At 35.3% G+C, this 21,617-nt stretch overlaps 3 protein-coding genes across 3 annotated transcripts; all 3 read left to right on the forward strand.

Moving 5' to 3' along the window:
* The first annotated feature begins 7,504 nt into the window (after nucleotides 1-7,504).
* On the forward strand, nucleotides 7,505-8,885 carry LOC110727937 (ethylene-responsive transcription factor ERF073-like). Its single transcript, XM_021907530.1, has 2 exons — nucleotides 7,505-7,829; nucleotides 7,940-8,885. The coding sequence occupies exons 1-2, from the start codon at nucleotides 7,667-7,669 to the stop codon at nucleotides 8,683-8,685; spliced, it is 909 nt and encodes a 302-aa protein (XP_021763222.1). The 5' UTR covers nucleotides 7,505-7,666; the 3' UTR covers nucleotides 8,686-8,885.
* Nucleotides 8,886-12,850: 3,965 nt separating this feature from the next.
* LOC110727657 (subtilisin-like protease SBT1.5) lies at nucleotides 12,851-15,130 on the forward strand. Its single transcript, XM_021907236.1, has one exon. The coding sequence runs from the start codon at nucleotides 12,851-12,853 to the stop codon at nucleotides 15,128-15,130; it is 2,280 nt and encodes a 759-aa protein (XP_021762928.1).
* Nucleotides 15,131-19,192: 4,062 nt separating this feature from the next.
* On the forward strand, nucleotides 19,193-21,268 carry LOC110727939 (60S ribosomal protein L19-3-like). Its single transcript, XM_021907531.1, has 5 exons — nucleotides 19,193-19,403; nucleotides 19,996-20,118; nucleotides 20,410-20,723; nucleotides 20,826-20,896; nucleotides 21,002-21,268. The coding sequence occupies exons 1-5, from the start codon at nucleotides 19,292-19,294 to the stop codon at nucleotides 21,021-21,023; spliced, it is 642 nt and encodes a 213-aa protein (XP_021763223.1). The 5' UTR covers nucleotides 19,193-19,291; the 3' UTR covers nucleotides 21,024-21,268.
* The last annotated feature ends 349 nt before the right edge of the window (nucleotides 21,269-21,617 follow it).

The raw sequence follows: 21,617 nt of genomic DNA on the forward strand, positions 1-21,617 counted from the left end.
TAAAGTGAAAGGGGGTTTTAGATGATAAATTTCACTTTCCCAAAATATTCCTTTCAGCTTATTTTTTTAGAAAAAAAAAAAAGAACTACCATCCTTAAAAAAACATCATCTTGGTAAAAAAAAAAATAATAAAAATAAATAACTACTATGTTTTCTTTTTTAATTTTATTTTAAGAAAGTCAAATATTTAGCGTACATAACATCATCATCATATTTTTTTAATAACATATTTTTTTATAATATTTTATTAACAATTTTAAAACCCACTAATATTTTTAAATTAGTATTAAGGAGATTATATTATGGAATAAAAATCGAGCTTGTATATTACTTATATTTCACACGCACACATTGTGTGCGTCTCTTAGCTTGTAGAATTAAAACTAGAATGACGCATTGACTAAAAATAATTAAAAATGGTTTTATCTTTCAAAATTAAATAGAAAAGTACGATATAATAATTAAGTTTAGATCAATCTAATTTAATTTTATCAAAATAACCATCTAAGTGATTTTTTTTTTCTAAAAATGATAGTCCTTACATAATTGTTATCCTTATCTAAAAAAAACTATTTGCTAGGTGTAGACACCCATTTGTGTCTCCCCAAAACCAAACCCAGTGATGAGTACCTTTCACGTCGAATCATAATCGAATGAAACGAAAGTGTGGAAAGGTCTAGTGTTGCGGAAAGTTTTAATTTCTTTTCTCTTCTCTCTGTTTTTGAAAACTTATTTTAAGAAAACAGTCAATCCAGTTTGGTTGGTCCATGATATGGGTCCAATAGTAGTGTAGTTGGATGGGGCTTGCAAAGACCTTTCCAACGATATATTATAAGCCCAATTCCGATGAATATTGAGGAAGTTATGGCCAATTTACTAAACTAGGCCCAGTTTAAGCTTTATGTACGGCCCAATGATCTAGGGGAGGGCCTATTATGATCATTCCTAATGCAATTAGGAATGGTTTTAGTCTTCTAGATTCTTCTAGAAGGTTCTTTTCATTCCTAATTCAATTAGCATTGATAAATTGGCTTTTGTTGACTTTTCAGAGTTTTAATTAAAATCAAATAGCATTTTCGAGGAAATTATATTATTTTATCCTCCAGTATGGTAAACTTATCGGATTTTCGAAAACGCGTTGGAATCAGGCTTGGCGCCTAACCCCAGGCCTTGGCGCCTGGAACCAGGTCTGGCGCCTGGCGCTGGTGTTGGTGCCTGGCGCTGGTGTTGGTGCCTAGCCCCAGCTAGCCAGGGTTGGCGCCAGCCTTGTTTTCTGAGCGTCAGACTCTGTTTTGTTAATTTATCTTTTTGGCTGATTTTCTCTATAAATATCGTATTAAAAACTCCGTTTTCATTCATCATCTACATCTATCATTCACCAACTCTCATCAAGATTTCCTTGATTATTCTCTCTCTCTCTTTTCTAAACTTTGTTTTCACATACAAAATTCCGCATTCACAAGATCTAGAAACACCTAGCCATATTCGAAGTTGCCTTCGCCCTAGACGTGAAAGGTTTAATTTCTGAGGGTTTGGTCCCAAATCTCTCTTTCAATTATTTAATTTAATTGTTTGTTTATTATTTTCTTTGAAGTTACTAACGTGTGTATTTTGTTATTAGAAAGAGGTACGAGGCATCAAAGTAAGTACTTTAATTGATTAATTGATATTATGATGTAGAAATCATGTTTATATTGTTATTATGATATTCCTAGTATCATGTCTAGGGTATTTTTAATATTAAATATGGTTGTTACGATGCTTCCTATATTCTTCCTAATATTTATGATTGTTAGTATCATGTTAGGGCTAAAGATTTGATTTTTATTGCTTAGTGACATGCTAGGGTTTGTTATTAATCTTGTTAGTATCATGCCTAGGATCTTGCTATTTTTATTATGCTTTAATATTAACATGAACATGATTATGATTATAATTGTTATAATTTATGATGATTATGAATATTATTATTATTATTATTATTATTATTATTATTATTATTATTATTATTATTATTATTTTGATGATAATTATTTCAATTATTATTCATGATAATGATTATTTATTATGTTGCTTGATGCTATTTATTGTTATTGCTTGATCACGCCTTTTATGCTTGTTTCAAGGGAATTGGTACTTGTAATCACGCTTGATAAGATAATTAATAATCTTGTTTAGGGTTAATTGTGATTATAAATTCAAGTGATCGCCAATAATAGATTTATTTGTGCATTAAATTCAACCAACATAGATTAAACAGGTTTAGGGTAATCCTATTGATTGCATGTTAGTCAGAAAGCGCACATGAATACGATCAGAATAAAGTAGAGGCCTATTATTAGGGCAAGTTCAATCTCTTTTAGGTTGGATTTGTACCTTCATCCTCGAACCCTTATTTGGTTCATGACCTTATGGAGTTGACGATCTCTTGGATCGTTAAGGGGTGTAACCTTCACCTCGTGAACGGTTTACAAGTTCCTAAAAAACTTGTTGGCGACTCTTTTGCTCTATCTTCTTCCCTTTTGGACGCCATCGTACTTTAGTGTATGATCACAGTGGGGTTCAAGCTAGTGGGATTTAAAGGCTTGAAATTATTCCCTACACTAGGCTAAGGGCCTGTTCTGATACGATTATTTTCAATTCAGTTTAGCTCTAATAAGTTCAGTTCAGTTCAGCTCTAATAAGTTCAGTTCAGTTCAGTTCATTTCAGCTCTTAATTTCCTTCTCTTATAAAATATTCATTTCAATTCAGTTCAGTTCAGCTCTAATTAGTTTAGTTCAATTCAGTTCAGTTCAGCTCTAATAAGTTTAGTTCAGTTCAGCTCTAATCAATTCAGTTCACTTCAGCTCATTTCAGTCAATAAGAACAGGCCCTAAGCGTGCTACAAAATCGGCTAAGTAAAGAGATTTTCAATGTGTAATCGATTTCTTGAGGTGAGAATTACAAATTCTTAAATAGACCTGGTTCACACTAATTTGTTGTGGATCATCAACATTAGATACAATATAATTGTTTTATTAATAAAAAGGTTACTAAATTAAAATAAAGGTTAGTGTGACATTAAAGTTATAAGAGGTTAATTTTTTTAATGAAAATTTTAATATAATGGTGAGTATGAATAATAAAGACCACTATGTTAAAATTAGGTCACTATTTAATATAATGTTGTTTAAGTTCATAATAACATTAAAGGTCACACAAGTTTTAAAAAAGGTTAATATGTTAAAAATAAGGTTAATATATTAAAATTAGGGGCCATACATGTTGAATATAATGTCAGTTACGTGTGTATAAATCCTAGATCCACAATAACATTATTGTGGAACAGGTTCACGCAAATTTTGTGGGTAAAAATTACAAATAAATAATTTGTACAAGAGAATAGGATGACGCACATATTTATATGCATCCAAGCTCCTACCCTAAGATTCTTGAGAATTTCTAATCTTGTGAAAGAGAGGGTTTTTGATAACTACCACTTTCTACTAATCAAATTTACTCATAATTTTTAATGTCACTGATTAATTTTTACTACTAATAACTTATGTAACCATTTATCCAAATAATACCATTTATATTAAGATTTTTTTGATTCTTTTGTCAAAACTTTATATGAATTATATATAAACTCCCTTAACTTCATTACTTAGTTTGGATCATTTGGGCTTATTGAAACTCCTGGGTTTTCACTACAAGAAAATTGTCTTTTCTTAGCGATTGTACATTCGCTACAATATACAAGTATGTTTGTGAAATAATTAAGGAAATCGTATCATTTTATAATGGAAAACATAATAATACATATCCACACTATTTTTGCACATTTATAAAATTATGAGAAATCGTATCATTTACAATCGCTAGTAAATCCCAAAAATCAATACAAAAAGCCTTTTCTACACTAGATATATAAATATTATTTGACAAATAATACATAAAATATGTCATAGTTTTTTGGTGAAACATTTAATATAAGAGTTTGAGGTTACGTGTTCGAATCTTGTAAAGATCATATGTAAGTTTTTCGTATCGATTATTGAGGCCAACCCCAGCGATACTGAAAACCACTACTAAAGGCTAAGCCAACGGGGGATGAAAACCACTACTAAAGGCTAAGGCAACGGGGGATATTGTATCGAATGACCATTCGTTTGGAAAGCTTTTTGTTGCAATTACAATCGATACTAAAGGTTAAAATAATCGCTACGAAAAAGTTATTTTCTTGTAGTGTTTTGACAACAAATGCACACCAAACTAACGCTCTGCTTCTCACCAGAATGGAGAGATTAGTGGAGGAGTTTGGCAAATATAGCAAATGTATCTACGCAACCCCTGTATAGAAGGAGAAACACAACTCGTCCAAGTGGACTACTCCACCAGAATGCTGCATTAAAATTAATATTGATGCAAGTCTAGGGTTTGAAGGTTGGGTGGGCTTGGGGACCGTAGCTCGAAATCACAGAGGAGATGTTTTTTTCGCAGAAACAAGGAGAATCAGAGCTACGTGACCTCTGGAAATTGCTGAAGGCAAAGCTCTTGCGATGGCAATCAGGTTGGCGATACATTATGGCTATAAGGACGATGTTATCTTGGAGTCGGATTGCCAAGTATTAATTAATCGCCTCTCAAAAACAGTGGTTTTCTTCTCTGATTTTGATAGTGTCTTGTTTTATGGATAAGTTGTAATTTTAGTAGCTGTAAGTGGTGGTCTCATGTTAAGAGAGGTGGGAATAATGTCGCTCACCATCTGGCAAAAGTAGTACCGTTTGGGGTTGAACAAGCTTGGATCAATCATTGTCCTATGGAGGTTTCTCCCTATGTACTCTCGGACACTTTGACCCTCGATTAATAAATTACTCGGTGCTCGTTCCTCAAAAAAAAAAAAAATTCATTATTTTTCTACAACAATTTTGATAAAATTTTGTTCATTATTGGATATTTTATTATTATTTTTTTTTTATTATTATTGTTGGAGTTTATGTTATTTTGTTTTGGTTTTATGTTTGATATTCATCAAATGCACATGCCTCCAACATCAAATTATTATACTATCCTTTCTTACTATCACTTGTTAGTTGTTACTATGATTTTCAATTAACTATCATACTTAATGAAATGAAGAGTTTTGGAAGTAGGAAAAGTGCTTAATTTACCAATGAACCAATGCTAAATATGCTTTCTAAACTTTATATAATGGAAATCAAACAAACCACTTTACCTATTCTATGGTTTACAAGTGTACAAGCTAATAAGTTAACACTACAACTACTTCGTTCCAAGTTCCAATCCGGATATTTTACTAGGCCTTCATCGTTCTAGAATTCTCCTTTCTACAAGGCGCTGTTATTCATGAGCTTTCTCTACAAATAAATTCTTCTACTCGTAGTCTCCTATGTATATAGCCATGCGCCCATGGCTGCAAGCTAGTAGGTTCAGTGGCGGATTCAGGATTTTAAAGGTGCTGGATCACTGTCACCTATCGATCATCACCCATCGACCGCATACCGGAGGTGGATGAATTTTGTGATAGAGGATGATTTTGTGGAGGAGAAGGATGCATATTGGGACTAAAGAAATTTATTATATCATATGTTTTTTTTATGAAAATTAAGTCACAATTAATTACAAAATCCAATATTGTCAAAAATAGATTAATTTAATCTTTTTGCAACTTGCCTATTCAATACCCAAGTTAATATTTTTTTTACAAAAAAAAAAAAAAAAAAAAACAATTTAATTATACAAACATAATATTTACAACACAAATTAGCTTAGAAAAACCACTTAATGTAATGTCTTAACAACACAAAACATAACAGCATTGAAGGATAATCAAATTAATCACATTATAATCAAATAGTCATAAGTTCATAATCCTTTCAAAAGGACAAAAGAAAAAAAAAAAAAAAAAAAAAAAAAAGAGCTAATGCTGCTACAATGAATTAAATGCTCGAACTCAAGACCTGTGTGGCTTAGTGGCTATGCCCCTGCTTATTAGGCTTTGCCACAATCCTTCCCATCACTATGCTACAAGTTTGTATTGTTAAGTTATAACCAAAAATAATCTTTATACCTTATTTTTGTGCCATTTTCTTTTTAAAAAAAAAAAAGATTTTTTTTTTTTGCTAGGTTAAGTGACCCAGCAGGACCAAGGCTGGGTCCGCCATTGAGTAGGTCGGCCACTTTTCCATCATTACCAAGTATGCCATTATTGGGCTTGAATTCATATTTCCATTTGTTTAGTGTCCACTTTTATTTCAATTATTAAACTATATAGTCATAACAAAATTATCTACTATGCAATTTTAATTATTGGTTTGTGTATTCGGGTACACAATGCACATTATGCATCTAATGAATATAATTTAAGTCCAAATTCAAAATTCATAAAAAGTTAAAACAAATAAACATGAACTTTAAATAAACATACGATCAAAAAATGAGTGAATTTGAACTACAAAATCGATCAACTAAGATCATGTAATTAATTTGATTCCAAAGTTATCTCTCGCCTCTCCTGTCCTCTTATCTCCCCATCTCTTCTATGGTTTCTCCAAAATCTTGGTCGTTTAAGACTTTAGGTCGGAAATAGTCTAATTTCTTTCCCCTTAATTTTATTTAGTTTTGCTTAGGTTTCAATAAATCTACACAAGTAGTGTAAATATTCGTCCGTCTCCCTATGGTGGAGTCGTTGGTTTTTGTTAGTTTAGGGCTTGTTTGGCATCAGTTTTGGTTTTCAATTTCCTTTTTTTGAAAACCAAAAAAGGAAACAAGAAAAAGGTGTTTTCACTTTTCTGTTGTCAGTTTTCAAAATTATCATAATTTTAATAACTTTATATAATTTTTTATTCATTATGGGACACATATCATATACTTTTAGAAAACAAAAAACAGAAAACCACAGCAATGTCAAACGAACCCTTAGTTGTTTGTTTATGTTTAGGATTTGTTTGTGTGTTAGGGTTCATAAAAAAAAAAAGTAATCATCTTTTTCCCTATTATCAGTTCTTTAGTAAAGATTTGTTTAGGATTGTAACAGTTGTCAAATTTTCAAATGCGCTCAGGCGAATCAGATGTGAATCATCCTTACGGCTACAACAAAATATTAGACCGTAAAAACTGTATATTCTAACGATAGTATGTGAGAGATATACCACAATGCAACATCTTTTCAACGATCGTAGCTTTAATGAAGAAAACCCTAATTTAATTCAATTTTAGGTATTTGTTAATTTAGATCAGATTGCTTTGATTCCAAAGCACATATCTAATAAACTCCGTACCATGAAACGTTTCGAGGTAACACGGTGATACCAAAAGATAAACTTGGCCGCCGCAAAAGACCAATTGAAAGTTGCTAGTCATACATCATAGTACTCGTACAGTCGTACTAAAGAAATGGAAAAAGGGTGAAGTATCATACTTCGAAACCTCCTTTGTTCAGCTGTCTCCAACTCACTTATTATTTTATCTTTTCACCGCCATTATAAATACCATTCTTATCCTCTTACTTCCCCTCATATTTACATTTCATTTCATAACATTTTTATTCAAAAAAAACCAACAAAATTATTACCTCATACAAAAACAAATTACTCGTATTTCTTAGCTCTCAAAAGTCAAAACATTAATCTTTTACATTAATCCCTTTTATTTTTGTTGAAAATGTGTGGAGGTGCAATATTAGCTGATTTAATCCCACGAAATAAGGGCAGATTTAATTCTGGTTCAGATTTCTGGCCTAGTAATTTCATCTCAACTTCATCAGACAACTTCACCAAACAAGTTTCCTATCGTCCTCCTAAAAGGCCACTTTCCTCCTCTTCAGGTACTCGTCCTTCTATCCTTTTTTAATATCATAAAAAAAACAAGCGTTGATTGGTGTTATTAATGTATTTAAATCACGTATTGATCGGTGTAATTAATTTTGTTGGACAGGTGGCAGTGTGCAACAAGAAAAGCGGCCGAAAAAACAGAGGAAGACCCAATACAGGGGAATTCGACAACGACCATGGGGTAAATGGGCAGCGGAAATTCGCGACCCTAGAAAAGGCGTTCGTGTTTGGCTTGGTACTTTCAACACTCCTGAAGAAGCTGCTCGTGCTTACGATAAAGAAGCTCGAAAAATCCGTGGTAAAAAAGCTAAGGTTAATTTCCCTAATGAAGATGAACAACATCTTACTAACAACGTTCCGCTAAACAACTACGATTACAACTACAATCCTCGCTCTTTTCAAACTCAGCAACAACAACAGTTTAACAACTGTGTTTCTGAAAGCCAAACAATCGATTACATGTCGTTCGATTACTTGAACGGAAACCAGCAGTTTTCGTCAGATGGGTTGGAATCAAGTATAGAGAGATCAACTGGGTATGGTTTAGAATCTGCTTACAATGCTTCAAATTTGGTATCAAATACGACAACGCTTGATTCGGATGAAGTTGTGCCGGTGCCGAAAGCGGAGATTGCGGTGGTGGGAGAGGAGGAGGAGAATGAAGTGAAAAAGTTGTCTGAAGAGTTAATGGCTTATGAAAATTACATGAAATTTTATGAAATTCCATATTTGGATGGTCAATCTGCGACTGTTCAGCCGTCGTTGGGTGGTTGTCAAGAGGGAAATGCTACTTTGGAGCTTTGGAATTTTGATGATGATGCTACTGTTCTCTCTGCTGCTTCTACTTGAACATTTGATTATTTAATTTTGTGTTAAGGATGATAATTATTGCCTTGTAATTGTAATTATCTGATTTTAATAAGTGATTTAACTTTTATTTGTGAAATTTAATTGAAAAGAAAATTGTAATTTTCCTTTTTTGTTGGTAGTTTTAGTCTACTAGACTACTATGATGTATTGTTTCAACTTTTAAGGTTTAAAATTTCTGAAAGCGGGTCAAGTAAAAAAGAACGGAGAAAGTATATTTTTATGTTACCACTTGACATTTATCTTTCACTGCACGACAGGTTGAATTTAATAATATGATTGGTTGAATTAAAAATTATACTTATTTATACTTCAATCACCTAATTTAGAAATGGTAATCAACAACATGATTTATTTCATATTGAATTCATGATTCATGAAGATGCTTCATCTGATCAGCCATGAGGTAGTGACGTATTTTTCATCAACGTAGTTTTATTCTAGGATTGATGCAATAATGATTTTTTCCTTTCGTCATTTTATTATTTTTTTTGACAAATTTGTCATTGATTTTTTGATTAAATATTTTTGAGTTACTTCAATTATTTAGTTTGTAACACTAACCCCTATTATTTATAAATACTACCTCCGTTAAATATTATGTGCAACTTTGAAATATTTTATATCTCACAAATAATATTTCAAAGTTGCGCATAATATTTAACGGAGGTAGTACAAGAATAGATAGATTTTGTGTAATATTATATACTTTGTAATGTGTAATACACTTCGTGTACCTTTAATCAATTATTATTGTCTATTGATTTAATTTGACTAATCGTTTTTTAAGCTATATTTGGATGGGTCTAACATTCTAATGTTGATTGAATCGATTGAATTGCGGTCAAATTAATAATGAATGATGTTTGAGGGGGAAAAATCTTCATTCTTAAGAAATTTACGCAATAAGTTAAGAGCTTTATAAGTCAAATCATATGGTGCAAATAAAAAGGGATCGAAAAAGTATATATGAAGGGGTTATGTTTCAGTATAAAGTTATTATACGAAGTGTTTGACTTCAATTCTAGCTTAATCATTTTCCTTTTTCAAATGCAATATTTCTAGTAAAATGTTAAAGTCGTTCAATGAACGTGCGTGGTCGTTGAATGTTGAACACGTAGAATGCGATGCATGGTTGCATATTGGCGAAGCAAGTTGCAAGTGCTGTTCCCAGGTGCGCTCATAGTTTTGGAATTACGTCTTTGTGGGCGCTCACAGACTCACAGTTCTAGCTTGTGCTATAAGCCTCTGACTGTTGTTTTCAACTTTAATTTGTTCAATATTACTACAAAGTAATAAGTCAATCATTTTGATTGGCAAATTTAATTAAGAAACAGTCAATCGTTTACATTTTGACCTTCAATCCTTGACTCCTTGTTCTAGAACAAAGATGAATAGATTAATGAAATTATTATTTCCGAGTAATCAAAGTGTAGCACTAGCATAGTAGCATGCATGGACTATGTGTTATTTGTGTATTCGGAGAAGTTTTGGTTGAAAGTTGGATGAGGCCGTAGGGTTGTGCTTGTGCAAGCCTATGGACCATGCATGTTATAAGATTTTTGTGTTAGGTTCAAGCAAATTGTACCTAAAACAAATCAAAAAAATGTTGTGATGTGCTAGGTTCGTGTCGATATTTTATAATAAATGGAGTTTATACGTAGTACAGTCCACACATGTCAAACCGTGCACGCATGCATGTAGGCTCGCTTTATATACATATTTTTTTTAAGGGAGCTCACATGTATGACACGGTTCGACACAATATTAAATCAAGCAGAGTCAACTTATTATGCTTGTGTCAAAATTACTAAGCCGTTTGGTTGGGGGTATTCAACAAAGGGAAAGGGAATCAACTACCATGAATCCCTTTGTTGATGTTTGATAGACAAAATCAATCATTCCCTTTACCCCTCTCATTACCCCATTTTCCTCTACTCTCATTCCCCTCCCCCCCCCCCCCAAGAGTATCACTCAAACCCCCAAAATCCTCTTCAGCCAACTACCTTGACCAACTTTCTAACTACCTTGACCACCCTTGAAAACACCAACCGACCACCAACACCACCGCCCAACCACCGCAACTATCACCTAACCACCGAAACTACCGCCCCATACGCCTACAAAATCACCGCTCAGACGCCAAAAAACCGTCGGCGTGTTGACGCCACCACCCAGCCACCACCGAAACTACCCAAATCCATCGGAAAAAATACAATCTTCCCCCAAACTACCCAACTTCACTCGAAAAACCCTCAACCACCACATTCACTACCAATTACCCACGAAAATCATCACACCCACCACAAAACCACCACAAAAACCACCAAAAAACCCTAACCATCTCAATAAGAAACCATAACCACCCCATAAACAACCTCCAATTACCCAAAAAAACAACACATAACACTCTAAAAACATACAACCTTCTAGATCTACCAAAATATTACCTATAAAAAGAGAGAGGGATGAAATCCACCTTTACCCATGGAGTTGGTGTGGCGGACTGGCGGTAGATGAGGGAGGGGTGGCGGTGTTGCAGGGAAAGGGGAGTAGCGTCGCCGGAAGAGAGGTTGGGGGCCAATGAAGGGGGGTGGGGCCGTGGGCGAGCTCTGCACCGCAGGGGGTCGGAGGTGGGATCGGAGTTGGTTGTTGCCCTTGTTGGCTGTGCAATTATTTTCAAATTTCATTCCATTCTTTTGAAGTAAACAAAAAAACCTATAATAAATGAGGGAATTGCTTTCCATTCCCACTATTTCCCTTTCTTTTAATCATTATCTTTCCCCTTTGCGAACCAAACGGCCCCTAAAGATTATGTACATGTAAGGTTCATGATATGGCTCACTGAAGTGCTCCTCATGCCTTGCTAAGCTAGCTAGCTTGTGCCCCAATTAGACCATTTTCATGGCATGTATGACTGACCCTTATGCTGCTTTGGGCCTTTGGCCCATATCCAACTATAGTTTTGACAATAATATTTATTAGGATCAGTCAAATGCAGGTGAACCTACATATATGAATCAATTATATATACAAGTCTAACATATTATACTAATTTGTTCGAAAGTATCGCATTGCCGGATTGCCCTAACTTCTCATTGTGAAAGATTATTCACCTTTAATTTATTTTGATTCTATCAAACTTTTTTTTCCCGGTCGATCTAATATGATGAAAACTTGTTTACAAACCTACTTAACATGTGTGATAATGTAGGTTCCTTCCCTAATACATCATCCACACCAACAAAACTAGTAATTTTTTTACGAGTCTTTTAAATAATCCATTGTAATTACTCGTATAAAGTTTTTTTTTTTTTTCACATTGATTGTTGATGTAGCTTTGCAGCTACTTCTATATACTTCGTAGTTGAGGAGTGAGGAGATGGAGAGATGATTCTTGATGGGGGTTCGACTCCTCACAGCCCCCTATTCATATAATAAGGTGGGGAGGCCCTCTCCCGTATTTTATTGTTTAAAAAAATAAAATAAAAAAATACTTCGTAGTTACTTTCTCAAGTAAACAATTGCAATAGAGAAAGCATAGCAGGGGAAGTGGACTAGTCACTAGTGGAGAAACGTGAAGAAGAAGGTGGTAAAGAATCTTAAGATACTAGTTCTTCGTGCAACAAACATGGTAAGAGTGCTGTTTGTCATTCCACAAAATTAACAACTACAACAAACTCCATTCAACATTTATGTAATGATGCCATCTGATCATTGTGCAACTATTTGTCTCAATTCCACAATTTAAGTAAATTGAGCCATTATTTGCACTCACAAACTACTATCCCATGACACGATACCCAGTAAAACCAATTGATAATACATTTTGCGCATCAACCCATTAATTCTATTCAAATATGATCATAATGTATAAAATATTCACATTATTCATCTACCTTCAAATATCAATGGAACAATAATTGCCTTTTTTAATCAAGCAAGGATTTCCTTTTATGTAACTAGCTTGTAAAATCCTCCCATATTCTCATGCGGAAATGTGGTGGAGTCATTACACACTCTAATTTTAATTAACTTTAAATTAATTCTATTGACGTTGATTAATTTTCTTAAACTCTTCGTAGTAGTATATAAATGCATGAAAACATCACATATGATCTTATCCTCTCAAACCCAAAATTTTACAATGTCTCACATTTTTTCAATTATCTTTCTTACACTCTTTCTTTCCTTACGTTACACCTCGGCAGTACAAAACCATAATCTTCATAGTAGTAACCAAGATAAACAAATTTACATTATTAGTATCCAAAACAACTTAAAACCCAATACATTTTCCAATGTTGAGGATTGGTACAAGTCCATTCTTAGTAGAATCAATTCTAATCCCAGTGATTCCTTGCTTCATGTTTACAACACCGTTTTCCATGGCTTCTCGGCCCGGCTTAGGGCCGAGCATGCCGACTCATTAAGAGCTCAAGTTGAAGTCATTTCTATCATTCCAGACATAGTCTACCAACCTCAAATAACAAGATCACCTCACTTCCTTGGCCTTGACTCGTACCATACCCCGCTAGGGTTGCTAAAGGACTCCAACTTGGGGTCTAACGTCGTGGTTGGAGTCATTGACACGGGTATCAAGCCCGAGCACCCGAGCTTTGACGACAAAGGGATGGACAAGGTACCAGATCGCTTCAAGGGTGTATGTGATGGAGGGGTGGACTTCCCATCTTCCCTATGTAACAAAAAACTTGTTGGCGTACGATATTTCAATAGTGCAGCACGTAAAGGCGATCCTTTATCAGCTCGAGACGATTTTGGGCATGGGACTCATACGGCCTCCACAATTGCAGGCCGTACGAGTTCCAAAAATGTCTCCTTCATTGGGTACGCAGAAGGCCAAGCCACGGGGATAGCTCCCATGGCAAGGCTATCCATCTACAAGACGTGTTGGACGTTCGGGTGCACTGGGTCGGACGTACTAGCTGCCATGGATAAAGCCGTGGAGGACGACGTGGATGTCATCTCCCTCTCCTTAGGCCCCGTCGCGTCACGTGATTACACCACAGACCCTATTGCAATAGGCGCATTTGGTGCATTTCAAAAGGGGGTGTTTGTCTCAGTTGCAGCTGGAAATAGTGGACCTTTACCTGGACAAATTTCGGCTTCCGCCCCGTGGTACATCTCCGTCGGGGCTAGCACCATCGATAGAACATTCCCTGCTGATGTCATCCTTGACAATGGTGATGTTCTTTCAGGCAGCTCTCTCTACACAGGGGATCCACTACCAAAGAATAAAACATACCCTTTGGTACATTTTACATCTGATTATTCTATGGAACAATGTATGCCGGGGTCATTAGACAGTGTTGACGTAAAGGGTAAAATCGTAATTTGCTCACCAGGGCTAATCAACAAAGTTGAGAAAGGGGTGGTTGTGGGTAAAGCTGGTGGAGTGGGAGTTATTGTAGCTCTAAATGATCCTACATTAGGCGAAAACGATACACAAAAAAGCGACCCGTATACGATACCCGGATTAACCATACCTATTGGAGCAACTACAAAACTTTTGGATGATATCAGTAAGAAGAAGGTGAAAGAAGGGACCATTGTGTGTCGAGGGACACAAATAGGCGAAAAACCGGCTCCGGTGGTTGCCTCGTTTTCGTCTCGAGGACCAAATAATGTGTCTAAGTATGTACTAAAGCCTGACGTGATCGCGCCAGGGGTTGATATACTGGCTGCCTGGCCTGAAGGCGTACCGCCTTCTAGGTTGGAAGAGGACCAAAGGGTTACTCAGTATAATATCGCGTCAGGCACGTCTATGTCTTGCCCTCATGTCTCGGGTTTAGCCGCCTTGCTCAAGAGTGCTCACCCTGATTGGAACCCGGCTATGATCAAGTCCGCCTTGATGACCACGGCGTATATTGGTTACCATGAGATGAGCAAGATGGCTCAAAATCAAGATCAGGCGTCTTCTTATTGGGCTACTGGTGCAGGACATGTGAACCCCGAAAAGGCGAATGATCCCGGGCTAGTGTATGATATCAGTGAGGATGATTTCATTCAAAATCTATGTGCTTCAGGGTACAATGCGACTGAAATGAAGATCATTGTGAAAAAATCAATTATCTGCGATGAAAAATCGATGGTTAAGGAGTGGGACTTGAACTACCCTGCCTTGGTTGTGCCATCTGATGTTGAAGGTAAAGTGTTTAACAGGACTTTAACAAGTGTGAACGCTACTGCATCAACGTATACCGCGAAAGTTTCGAGTCCTGCAGGATTTAATGTGACTGTTAATCCTCCTGAATTAAGTTTCAAGAAGATTTGGGATAAGCAAAGTTTTTCTGTTACAATTTCGGCAGTGAAAGATCAAGGAATCACGCTAAATGAACAAACTTCTAGTTCAGTCACTTGGACTGATGGCAAACGTAGTGTAACCATACCTTTGATTATGGTATGAATATAGTATAATGTTTGTAGTTTATCAAAAATAATTATGTATTAAGTTTGTATAAGTATTACATATGGAATATATTATTGATATTATTAGTTTAATTATGATGGACTAACCGAGTACTCTGATCCACTAATTGTTGGTTTTGAGAGAAAATGCAGAGAATTATTTGAAAGTTAATTTGATAAAATTAATTCACCTGAAATCTGATTAGCTTTGACTTGAAATTTATGACTCATTATAAACTTTAAAATGATGCAAAGCAATAATTAAAAATTAACTAGACTTGAGTGACTGATACTGAATTTGCCTAAAATCAATTTGACTTTGCATTGATACTTAACAATTAGTATTAATAATTAACCATGCCCAATTCGATAATTAAACAAAGTTGACCTGCTTCCTTTTCATTATTCTTTTAAATTTTGATCTTTGACATGGTTGTGATGTCAAAAAAATATTTACTTCGTTAGAAATAAAAATACAAAAACACACTTACATATTAATGAAAAAGTAAGATAGGAGAGGGTTGGAGTATATTTAGGGGTCGTTTGGTTGGTAGAAGGGAAAGGGAAACACATTAGGAAAGGGAATGAGAGAGAAAGGAAAGCAAACCCCCCATTTATAATGTGTTGTTTGTTTTATTAAAAAAGAATGGGAATCGAATATGAAGCACCAGCATTCTCCACCACCACCACCACTGTTCTCCACCACACCATTGCAATTGTTAGTCCTCAAGCCTCCAACACTGCCACCCCTCCATCCTCTACTGTTGCATCGCCCGACTCCGACACCCACCGGCCGCCGACCCTCCGTACGGACCCATGCCATCCTTCTCTCTTTTTTTTTCTTTTAATTTTTTTCGTAGATCTGGTAGTTTGTTAGTTTTTAGGGTGTAAAGGGTTGTTTATTTGGGTGTTTGAGGTTGTTTATGGGGTGGTTTGGGTTGTTTATTGAGATGGTTAGGGTTTTTTTGGTGGTTTTCATGGTGGTTTTTAGGGTAATAGGCGGCTAACGTGATGGGTTTAAGGTTATTTTCGGGTGGGTTTGGGTGGATTCGAGGAGGGTGGGTATTTTTCCGGGAGGGTTTTGGGTGGTTTTGGTAGGCAAGGGTGGTTTTGGGTGCGGGTGGGTTTTTTTCTTTGGTGGTTTTGGGTGGTTTCGGTGGGGAAGGATGGTGGTCGTGCGGTGGTGAGTGTTTGGGCGATGTTTCCGATGGCTAGGCGGTGCTTCTGGTGGCGGTTGGGAGGTGGTGTTGATGTCTGGGCAATGTTTTTGGTGGTTGAGCGGTGGTGTCGATGGTCAGTTGGTGTTCTCAAGGGTGGTCAAGGTAGTTAGAAATTTGGTCAAGGTAGTTGGCTGAAGAAGAATTTGGGGGTTTGGGTGATTCCCTTGAGGGGGTGGGGAATGAAGATAGAGGAAAATGGGGTAATGGGAGGGGTAAAGGGAATGATTGATTTTGTCAATCAAACATCAACAAAGGGATTCATGGTAGTTGATTCTCATTCCCTTTGTTGAATACCCCCAACCAAACGGCCCCTTACTTTAATTTACTTTGATCCTAATCATATTCCCAACTCGTATCGGGTAAAAAAATATATTTGTTTTACACTTACTTCACTTACCAGTCTCCCGTCATTATCCTACGTACCCTCATTGACCACATATGATCATATCTCAAATACCCTATTTTGTAATTAGTAAATAACTCGTTATATTAAGTGTTGCGGGTTGTATTAGCTAGGGGTGAGCAAAAAATCAGGGTATCTTGAATCGGAACCGAAACCTGTTAGGAACCGCAGGTTCCAGAACCATAACCTGTACAAGAGGTTCCGGTTCCGGGTAGCAAACTGGAGAACCTGTTGTAATAGGTTCTGGTTCAGGTTCTCAATTTTTTGGAATTGGAACCTGTAGGGTACCCTGTACCTGATAAAAGTATCACTTAATTTCAAATTATACACTAATTCTTACTTAATTTTTAAATAATAAATATCAAAATTACAATTATAAAAATATATATATTAATACAGGGTACCCTGAATCGGAACCGGTCCGGTTCCCAATTTCCAGGAACCTGTTCAACAGGTTCCGGTTCCGGTTCTCATTTTGAGGAACCTGTTGCAACAGGTTCCGGTTCCGGTTCCTGGAATTTTTCAGGGTATCCTGTTATGCTCACCCCTAGTATTAGCCGATTTTACAAACTAGTTGCATTATTAGATGTTTTGAATATCTGATTTTAATAGTTGTTTTGTAATTATCGAATAAATAGTTATTATAAACTAATTGCCTTAGAGTAGATTGTAGATTTTATTAACTTGTTCATTATACTTTGTATATCTCTTGACTAGCTAATTGTATTATTTGTTTTTTTTGTTTTGAAAAAAAAAATTGTCTAGTATATTTAACTGTTGGGAGGGGGGAAGCTGCACTAGGCAACTAGTATAGGGGAATGTTGTCATGGTGTTATAAGTCCTTCATCACTTCTTTTTTGAACATCTTGTTTTAATTTTTTTTTAATGGTATCCATCTCATCACGTGGGACCTGTTCTCTTCAGCTTATTTTCAGTTCAATTCAGTTCCTAATTTCCTTCTCTCATAAAATATTCAGTCCAGTTCAGTTCAGTTCAGTTCAGTTCAGTTCAGCTCGGCTCAGTTCAGTTCAATTAAGTTAAGCTCAATTCAGTAAATCAGAACAGGCTCGTGGTTCCTATTTCTACTTTTCTATTTAACTCACCCACCTAAAACTTTATGCCGGTCAAATTGGTACTTTTTAAAAAGGGTAGAGGACTAGAGAGACCATTTGTTAAGAACCCAAATCTCTTAAAAAATTGACTCATGAAATCCCTACCTTATAAAAAGTACAAAAGAACTCTTATGAATAGTGTGATGACTTTTTTACCCTTAAAATTGCTTATTTACCCATATACCCTTTTATGTCATATTAACTCTTATGCTTCCGTATTTATTTCTCTATGTTTCTTTAGTCTTTCTTCCCTTCCAACTTTCAACATTTTCCTCTCTTTTAAACCCCCCTTTCTCTCTCCTTCCTCATGTACTTCCCTACTCTCTTTCTCTCCTTCATTAAAGCAAATGATCCCTCCATTAAAGCACCTACCGAGTTAAGCCACATGAAGAAGAGGAAGAGGAAAAGGAGAAGGAGGAGGAGAAAATTGTTGAATTTAATGGCAAAACTATTTAATGTGAAAATAATCCTCTTCAAAGGGTGGGGAAATAGTCCGGATATAACCCACTTTGTTACTATTTTCTTTAAAACAAACACACACACACACACACAAACCCACTGAATTTAATTACCTAATCATCTAATTAGACATTTTTCTTTTGAATGTTTTTTCGTTAAATTTTTAGTTGTAACATTTTAACTTTCACGCTTGTCAATACATAATTTCAATCTCTTGTATCTCTAATTATAGACATATAAATAATCTAAAGATTAAATATTGAAAACACATATATAAATCGAAATGTTGAATCTAATACGATCCCACATGACTATTTTGTGCAACAAAAAAAGTCAATAAAAATAAAGATCAATTATTAAAAAAAAAATGAAAAATGCATATATTTTCAAGTGTTGCAACTAAAAGTGACGGATGATATATAATTGTATTTTATAACTCACAACAAAAGTCATATTACACCATAAAAAACTTACAACTAAAAAGTGAATAGTGTTTATATATTTTCAAGTGTTACATTTTTGTACCTATGCAAGGGTATGATTATCAACAATTTATTTCATGTATATGCGTTCAAAAGCCTACCCAATAAATTTAGTGTGTTATGACAAGCTATTACAACTCGACCATAAACATCGATTATGCTTAGGCTCCCCTAGTAGAGATAAAAGTTGACCCTAAATACATGAGGTAGATATTACAAGAATTGGACCCCATATTTTAGAAACCATAGGACCTCTAATGAAAAAAAACTGAACGAATCAATCCAATCAATATTTAAACAAAGCCATAAAAAAAAAGCCCAACCCAAAAACCCAATAAATAAAGAAAATGGGTAAACCCCTAATCCCCAAACCCTAGCTCTAAAAACTGGTGATATTTAAGCCTCCACTTCCTCCATTTCCCATCTTCTAGCAGCTCCCACCACAGAGAGAGTGAGAGGAGAGAGAAACTCGCAGCAACAACAATGGTGTCTTTGAAGCTTCAAAAGCGGCTCGCCGCTGATATCCTCAAGTGCGGTCGTGGCAAGGTTTGGCTTGATCCTAATGAAGGCAATGAAATTTCCATGGCTAACTCTCGTACGTTCCTTCTCTCTCTTTATCCTTTGATTTCGATTGCTTTTCGTTTTTTCTTTTCAATCTCTTTTTTAATTGTGTTTTTTTCAATCGATTGTTAGATTTTGTAATTTTTTGATGATTATCTGAATTAGAACCCTAGAAATTGTTGCAATGGTTATATTTAGCGCTTTTTATGTGATTTTTTCTGGAAAATGGTGATCTTTTGATGTATCTTCGATCGAATTGTAGGAAGTTTTATGATGAGATTATAATTACTTTATTAAATTTATTGATCGATTTTGTTAGTGCTTAATTGTTACAGTTTCTAATCTAGAACTTGAAATTTGAACATATGAGCTTTGCAAATGACGAATTTTCTGCGTAAATTGGTTTTTAGTTTGAAGGAGGTATCTAGTTTTATCAATTGAAGTTATATATGTCTTATTATGCAATTTATACTGCTCTATGCTAGTAATTATTTTGCGAAATTAATTGGCATTGATATGGCTTTTATTATGCAATTGAAGATTTTTTGCTGTTTGATTTTTTTATATGGTTTTGTTTGTTGTTAGATGTGGCTGAATAGGTATTTATGTTTGATTGATTTGTTCAGGTCAAAACATCAGAAAGTTGGTTAAGGATGGTTTCATTATCAGGAAGCCTACCAAGATTCATTCAAGGTCTCGTGCTCGTCGTATGATGGAGGCAAAGAGGAAGGGTCGTCACTCAGGACACGGTATGCATATCATCAACCTGGATAGTGTTTTTGTCAAATTTTCTGCTGTTAAAGTTTGTTGGTGTGTATAATGAGTATTAAAGTTCCTCTCAATAAGTAGATTAGTTACAGGAATCAGAAGTGAAACCGTGATCACTTGAGAAGCATTCGACATATCTTGTGATCTTATCGGTCAAGTGTGTCTGCCCTGTTGGCATTTGAAAGAATGAGAACCATTTAGTTGATAATTGAGCTAAAGGTGATGATACTATTTAACTATGTGATGTTAAGCGTGATTTTGGTTCATTTTAGGTAAGCGTAAGGGTACCAGGGAGGCAAGGCTTCCAACCAAGATTTTGTGGATGAGGAGGTTGAGAGTTCTCAGGAGGTTGCTCCGTAAGTACCGAGAGTCAAAGAAAATTGACAAGCACATGTACCATGACATGTACATGAAGGTGAAGGGTAATGTGTTCAAAAACAAGCGTGTATTGATGGAAAGCATCCACAAGACCAAGGCTGAGAAGGCAAGAGACAAGACCTTGTCTGACCAATTTGAGGCTAAGCGTGCCAAGAACAAGGCTAGCAGGGAGAGGAAGTTGGCCCGAAGAGAGGAGCGTTTGGCTCTGGTAAATTCATATGCAAAATACACTCTTATATCTGATAAGAATTTTATGCAACTTATTTGAGATTTCTTGCTAGTTTATAATTTATGGTGTTCGTTTTTTCAGGGACCAAATGCTGAAGCACCCAAACAACCTGAAGCTGCTGCCGCTCCAGCAGCTGCTCCTAAGCCAACACAGTAAGTTGATTGTTGCAATATGTTTTCAAGAGTTTCTGTAATTGTACTAACAATTTGTTTCCAATTTATGTTAGATTATCTAACTCGAGACCTAATGTTTTACAGGGCCAAGAAAGCAAAGAAGTGAAGTGATAGTTTCAAGACCTGATGAGGAAACTTAGGGTGGTCTGTGGACCTTGTTATTTTGTTAGCATAGTATCTTTTTTTGCAGCTAATATGTTTTGTGGATCTTGTTATGTTATGACTGAGATAGAGTTGCTTGATAATCCTGATACTCAGGTTGAAATGTATTACTTTCTTTTCACATCTTAAATTGGTTTCATGTTATCAGCTGTTCAGGGTATATGATTTGGAGCGTCGTTTCTATTGCTATATACGTAGTAACTGGTAAATCTCAGGGAAATCCATATGGCTGTAACTATACCCTATGCAAAATATAGTGCGACTATACAAGCAATACTTTTGTCAAAGCTAAATCCTGTGATGAAAGTAAACTGCAGATCTATGATTATGGCTTGCTGTGTAGTTGTAGAATTTTAACTTTAGAGTAGGTCTTCTATAATATTTACATCTGTTTTTTTTACTGAGAAGGCATATTACAATAATTTCTGAAATTATTAAAAGTGATGTTTACAATAATTTCTGAAATTATTAAAAGTGATGTAAAGTAATAGGGGATGTTTGGTGGTGGTAATTCAGAAAGACAAATGTAACTAAAAAG

The sequence above is a fragment of the Chenopodium quinoa genome, unplaced genomic scaffold (assembly GCF_001683475.1).
Source record: "Chenopodium quinoa cultivar QQ74 unplaced genomic scaffold, ASM168347v1, whole genome shotgun sequence".
NCBI classification, from domain to species: Eukaryota; Viridiplantae; Streptophyta; class Magnoliopsida; order Caryophyllales; family Amaranthaceae; genus Chenopodium; species Chenopodium quinoa.